The sequence below is a fragment of the Charadrius vociferus genome, unplaced genomic scaffold (genome assembly GCF_000708025.1).
Source record: "Charadrius vociferus isolate BGI_N301 unplaced genomic scaffold, ASM70802v2 scaffold2475, whole genome shotgun sequence".
NCBI classification, from domain to species: Eukaryota; Metazoa; Chordata; class Aves; order Charadriiformes; family Charadriidae; genus Charadrius; species Charadrius vociferus.
In genome coordinates this window covers 31,405-37,439 of record NW_009648328.1, presented here as the reverse complement: position 1 = coordinate 37,439, position 6,035 = coordinate 31,405, and the positions used below count along the sequence as shown (strand labels likewise).

Below are 6,035 nucleotides of genomic sequence, written 5' to 3'. Positions count from 1 at the left end.
GGGTCGCAGCCGTGCGGAGCAGAGCAGCTGGAGGGGGGTGGGGGAGGCTGAGACAATGTCCAGTTCCGCGGGGAGATGTGAGAGGTTGGAGGGTGATAAGGGGGGAGGGGGGCAGGTGCTGATCGGGGGGTGCTGAGCTGGACCCCCCTTGATTCCCGTTGCAGGACCATGCCTTCCGCTTGCTGCAGCCCGGCGGGGTCCTCACCTACTGCAACCTGACCTCCTGGGGGGAGCTGCTGAAGACCAAGTACACCGACATCAAGAAGATGTTTGAGGTGAGCGGTCGTCACCGGGCTGGGGAGGACCTGGGGTCCCCCAGCCCAACCCGGGGTCCCCAATGCGGCCCCATCAGCATGCGTACCCCCTTTGTCCCCGCGCGGACGTTCTGGCCATGGAGCAGCAGAGCCAGAGCCCCCCACAGCCATTTGAGTCCTCTGTGGTGGTTGGGGCTCAGCGGGGAACGTTTGAGGGAGGGCAGAGGGTCTCCACAGGCCGGGGCTCAGCAGCGTCTCTGCTCACATCCAAGAAGCTCAAACCATCGCTGCTCCTTTCTCGCCCCTCCTCTCCCGCAGGAGACCCAGGTAGGGCACCTGGTGGAGGCCGGGTTCAAGAAGGAGAACATCAGCACGAAGGTGATGGACCTGGTCCCCCCCAAGGACTGCAGGTACTACTCCTTCCACAAGATGATCACACCCACCATCATTAAGCACTGAGGGTTCAGCCCGGCACCGTCCCTCGGGGCTGCCCCAAAGCTGCAGGAAGCAAACGCTAACGAGGAGAGGCTGATTATGTGCACTTCGAGGAGGAGAAAAGCTCTTATCTCCATTGACGCTCCTGAGAGAAGCTTGAGGCTGATTTATCTCATGAGAAACGACTGAAGCTGATTTATCAGGAGGCAGGAGATGGCTGGAGGCTTGGGATGGAAGTCCTGGGTCTTCAGAGGACCTCCTGGACAAAAGGACCGGGGACTCCCTGCCCCGTCACCGTTGTCACCCAATGCAGCCTCTGGCCCCGGAGGGGTCCCACCTGCGTCCGTCCCAGAGGCCCCACTCCAGACTCCAAACATCAGCTGAGCTGTGACTCAAAAGCAGCTCAGAGTCTGTAGCCAAAGGGGCTTCAAGGATGGGACGTTTCTTCTAAAAACTGGATCGTTTTTAGAAACGGCAGAGGGCCTTTCCACACACACACACGCCAAATAATCGAAACCAGGTGGGAGAAACGGGGCAGGCGGGGCAGTTGGAGGCATTTCGTTAGAATGGGATTTCGGCTGCTCCTGGAACAACCGCCCCGGTGAAGTTTCCCCGATACTTTCAGCTAAAGCCCATCGTAGAGTTGTTATTCTGACAACCTCCTCGCAGTTCAATGGCACATAAACGACGCTTTCTCTCTCTACCCAGAAGGGATAAAAATCCATTAAAGAGGAATGAAACACACGGACTGCTGTTTCTCGTCTCTGGAAAGCGCGCGTGCAGTCCTGCAGTGACTGTTCCCCGTCCCACCCTGACGGGAGAACACAGCGGGCTCCCGGGACCCGTCCAGCGCCAAAGCCTCCCGCGGGCTGCTCTGTTCCTACTGCGCCAAGGAGTGCTGCTGCATCCATTTTTATTAGTCGTATTCTGGTTTTAAACGTTAATATTCTACATTATAGAAATAGAACTAATTTCTGGCCGCCGTGCACACGGATATAAAGGATTTATTAGATCCTTTGTAGGAATTGTAAACACGGAGCAGTGGGGAGTACGAGACGAGCTCAGGGAGGCGTCGGGGCTCACCGGGGTGTGCGCTGGTCTCAACCCTTCCTAGCAAAGCCACAGCGCAAGTCCCGAGTTTCCGGCAGGGCGTTTGTGTCACGATAGGTAACTTCAAACATCCTCCTTCCCAGAAGACAACACCCAATGTCATCAAATTCAACTCCAGCTTTTTAATTCAGTTTCTAACCGAGTTAAAAACTTTAGATAAGAGGGATATATTAAAGACGGAAGAGCATCTTAACCAGGTAGAGATTTATTGGAAGGCTCGTGAGAACAGAGATTTCTTGTGCGTACGAATGCAAGCAGGTCCCCCGGGGGGGCAGTGAGTGGGCAGGTCATAAATAAGAGGCTATTTCCTGTACCAGATCTGGATCTTCTTCTCCCGTTTGATTTTCTTCTGAAGCTGAAGGATTCCATAGAGCAGAGCTTCAGCGGTAGGTGGGCAACCTGAGAGAGAGAGAGAAAACAGAAGCCCGCGGGGCTGCCAGCTGCACTGAAAGGCAGCGGCAGAAGGAGAACCGACAAGCCCCGGGCTTTACCCCAAAGCAGGCTGTGACTCCCCTCCGGCTTTGTGCACGTCACGGGCTGCGGAGTTCATAAAAGCACGAGAGCTGCTTGAGTTTAAAGAAACTAAAGCGATGGCGTTTTTCGCAAAGGTCTTTACAAAATGCTTTGCTTTTAAGCAAGGCGGTCTCCGACAGGAGAGCACGTCGCTGACTGAACTACAGCCCACACGTTACACAACAGTTACTGGTGAGTAAAGTCACCAGAGGAACTCCACCCGCTTACTGGAGATCCCGGGCAGATCTTACTGAAGCATCTGCAGCTTTAGTGACACAGTTTGAAACAGAAAAAAAATCTTTAAAAACTACACCAAGCACCGTCCAAATGTACAGAATTCACTTGGCTCCTGTCCTGCTCCAAGTCAGCGCCATGGCAGGCAGAGCTCGCCTTTCCTACCTGGCACGTAGATGTCCACCGGCACAATGCGGTCGCAGCCGCGCACCACGGAGTAGGAGTAGTGGTAATAACCGCCGCCGTTGGCACAGCTGCAAGAAACAGGCGGGTTTCAGCGCGTTGTTAGATGCGGCTCAGCAGCCTGCGGGAAGGACGAGCAGGAGGCAGAGGAGAGGGTGAAGCTGGCACCCGTGCGCCACGAGGCAAGGAGCCGCCCGGCCGGAGCGGAGGCCAAGGCTTACGCCGGGGCCACTCAGCCTCTTCACAAGCCCCGGCGGGAAGGCAGGCGACCAAATCGAGCCGTTTTCGTTACTCTTACAAAGCAGATATTCAGAGGGTCCCTCTTCTCTACTGCAAAACCTTTTTTATTTTGCCATGTCTGAACAGAGCGTTTCTACAACTCGATCTGCGCCCTCCAGGCCCTGGTGAAACGGCCGTCCTCGGGCCCAGCAGCTCCGGGAAACCAACAAGTTGTCAGTTCCACCACGCCAGAGCTCCACAGAGCTCAGATTTTATGCCGCACAGTAGCACAGTAGAAGCATTTTGAAGTATTTTCATCTAAATGCAAATTCTGAGATTCTGGACATGCACAAGTCCCCAGACTCTGACAGCTGCAAACCCCCCCGAATCTTTCACTGGGAAGACTTTGCAGTTCACAGCGACTTGACAGACATCATTCTCCCCATCCACACAAAGGCAGTCTTTATGTTTCACTTGTGAGAAGGCCTCTTTATATAACTTAAGGGGTTGGAAACACAAATGAGAAACGGGTTCCCCTCCCTTCGTCTCCCATGCAGCACAAGGCGACAAGGACGTCCCGGCACTTACCTCCCCATGGAGACCACGTAGCGAGGCTCCGGCATCTGGTCGTAGACCTGCACAACACAGACATTTCACACCGTTTTCCGTTTGCATCCAGCGCGCGCGGCCGTGCGCGTGGCATCCACTGCAGTCCGTACCTTTCGAAGAGCTGGAGCCATTTTGTTCGTTAGGGTGCCGGCCACAATCATGACATCAGCTTGCCGGGGACTAGCTCGAAACACCACCCCAAAGCGGTCCATGTCGTAGCGAGGAGCCGCCATGTGCATCATCTCCACGGCGCAGCACGCCAGGCCAAACGTCATCGGCCATAAGGAGCTCTGCAGCAGGAGAGAGGCGGGTTACGGGTAAGAACGCTGAACGAGGGAGCGGAGACGCTGTGCGGGCAACTGAAAGGACAAGAGCTGATCAGACAGAAATGGAAACAGAACAAAAGTTTCAAGGTCTGTTTAGGCAGAGCATCACAAATGAAAACGGTGTTTGCCATTACACAGGAGAGCAAAACCCACAGCTCCGGGGAAATAGATGCGCGGAGATCCGTGTGTTTGCAGCCTTGGAGATGCTGAATGCGCTCAAAGCCACAGACGCTCCCCCTTACATCTCACTCTGCTAAAACAGCCACCTGAGAAGCCCCACACGAGGGCAGCGGTGACGGGAGAAGGCAAAACTCAGGAAGCCCGAGCACACTGGGTTCAGGGCAGCGCCGCTCGTGCGGCCTTCTCGGCAGCACGGAGCAGCTGCTCGTGACAAGGACTACGTGAACCAGCGAGTGCCTGTTACCGAAGGGCAGCTGGGTTCCGACAGGCAGCCCGCGCTGCTCTGCACCACCCTCGCATGGAGCGTCTCTCCCGCTCTGACACAGTACCCTAAATGTCAACCGGTGGCCAAGAAACTTGGCTATTTCCCCGCGGAGAATTTTGAACCTATTTTTATCCTGAGGAGGAGATGGCTGAAATGCATTTCCCACCAGCACCTCAAAGCATTCGATACCGTTTCTCCCCAGCGAGCACGATAGTTTCGGCGACTCACCCTTCGCGCCCAGTTGATCAGGTCATCGAGTTTGGTGACAATATATTCGCCTCTGCTAGCGGGGACGTAGGATTTTTTCTGGACAACAGCTGAGCTCTTTTGCTGAACTTGGACAGAGCTGAAGACAAACGGCGCAGTAGTATCAGTCTCCAATTATTAAGTGTAACTGCAGAATACAATCATTAGCCTCAAGGAGCTGTGATCCCATAAAGAATCCGTGGTACATTGCTTATGGACAACATCACACCCTCTGTGTTTATAACAGGGTTTTGCCCCTGACTGTGGGGAGGTCTGTGGAGCGGTGCTGCTCAGGCAGAGTCCCTCTGTTCTCTGTACCCAAACGACGGAGGGTGCCTGGCTGGCCCATCCCCGGGGCTCACAGGCTGACGGCAGCCTGCCAGTTAATCCCGGCTTTTAAGAAGTGAAGTGAGGAAAAAAACTGCCACATGTACGCAGCAGAGCTACCGCAAACAGGCGGCTTCTTCCCCTGTCCCGCTCGGGATCCCCCACCCGCGGGAGGAAGGCCGCAGCCGAGGAACCTGCCCTGGAGCCCGGCGTTACCTGTCAGCGTGGTCGGCAGCCGGCGTCTGATGCAGCAGCTGAGCGTGAACTATATCACCCCACGGGTCTTGGGAAAAAGAGAAGCCGTTGAAGTTCCGCGTGACATGGTCGCAGAGCCCCCCACTGCCCCCCCAGCACACACTGCTGCTCTCCCTGGCCCAGTGTCCTGGACACAGGACTGATTTTTCTTCTAACGCTTGGGAAAATGGCACTTTTAGAAGACTCTAGTGTCTGAATTGGTGAAAATATTGACTTTATAGCCAGCTATGGTGTGTGGGTTTCAAGGTCTCAGTGTTTTCGAGCTCGCCAGGTGCGGGGATGAGGAGGAGTGAGACCTGGGCACTGCACCCAAGCTGCCCAACAGGATTATTGCATACCATGAACGGCACATTCGCTATAAATTAGAAAGTTTGCTGCAAAGTGCTCTCTCTCCCTTGGTGGCTGCCATCCTGAGAACTCCTCATCCCGGTGCCACAGCCCTGAGCCCTTCCCTTCCTCCCAAAGCAGAGTGCTCACAGGGTCCCACGTTTGCTGTCACTGCTGGGAGTGCACAGGTTCTACGGATAGAACAGGCTGGGTATGGTCCTTGTGTATTTTATATTGGTATCGAGATCAATGTTGGTTCTTTAGCCTTATTAATGTTAATTATCTAGTCTTATTCTATTAAATCTGTTTATAATGTTTCAACCCCCGGGTTTCCTTCTTCGTTCCCAGGTGGGGAGGGGTCATCGGGCGAGAGAATAATTGTCTGAACGACAATAAATTGTTTGCACAGCGTAACACCCCGGAACGGAGAAAACTCTGACCAAACCCAGGTGGGGAGGAGACCCCTCCCCACCCCCGACCCAGCTCACTCGGGGCTCCCCAGCACGGGGGGAGCCGCTCTCGGGGGCGGGGGGGGGGAACGCACGCGGCGCC

The 6,035-nt window shown here is 55.1% G+C and overlaps 2 protein-coding genes across 2 annotated transcripts in view; one reads left to right on the top strand and one right to left on the bottom strand.

The window, feature by feature from the left end:
* The window catches only part of GAMT (guanidinoacetate N-methyltransferase), a 6,306-nt gene extending 5,593 nt beyond the window's left edge, over positions 1-713 (top strand). The window contains exons 3-4 of the mRNA XM_009884549.1: positions 165-275; positions 573-713. Coding sequence (XP_009882851.1) covers positions 165-275; positions 573-713 — 252 coding nt within the window. The remainder of the gene's footprint in view (positions 1-164; positions 276-572) is intronic.
* A 1,277-nt stretch (positions 714-1,990) lies between these two features.
* NDUFS7 (NADH dehydrogenase (ubiquinone) Fe-S protein 7, 20kDa (NADH-coenzyme Q reductase)) overlaps positions 1,991-6,035 on the bottom strand; it is a 5,340-nt gene continuing 1,295 nt past the window's right edge. Inside the window, exons 2-7 of the mRNA XM_009884548.1 lie at positions 5,118-5,184; positions 4,557-4,674; positions 3,668-3,847; positions 3,537-3,583; positions 2,712-2,800; positions 1,991-2,198 (exon numbers count right to left, since the gene is read on the bottom strand). Of these exons, the coding sequence (XP_009882850.1) occupies positions 2,101-2,198; positions 2,712-2,800; positions 3,537-3,583; positions 3,668-3,847; positions 4,557-4,674; positions 5,118-5,184 (599 nt within the window). The 3' untranslated portion in view covers positions 1,991-2,100. The remainder of the gene's footprint in view (positions 2,199-2,711; positions 2,801-3,536; positions 3,584-3,667; positions 3,848-4,556; positions 4,675-5,117; positions 5,185-6,035) is intronic.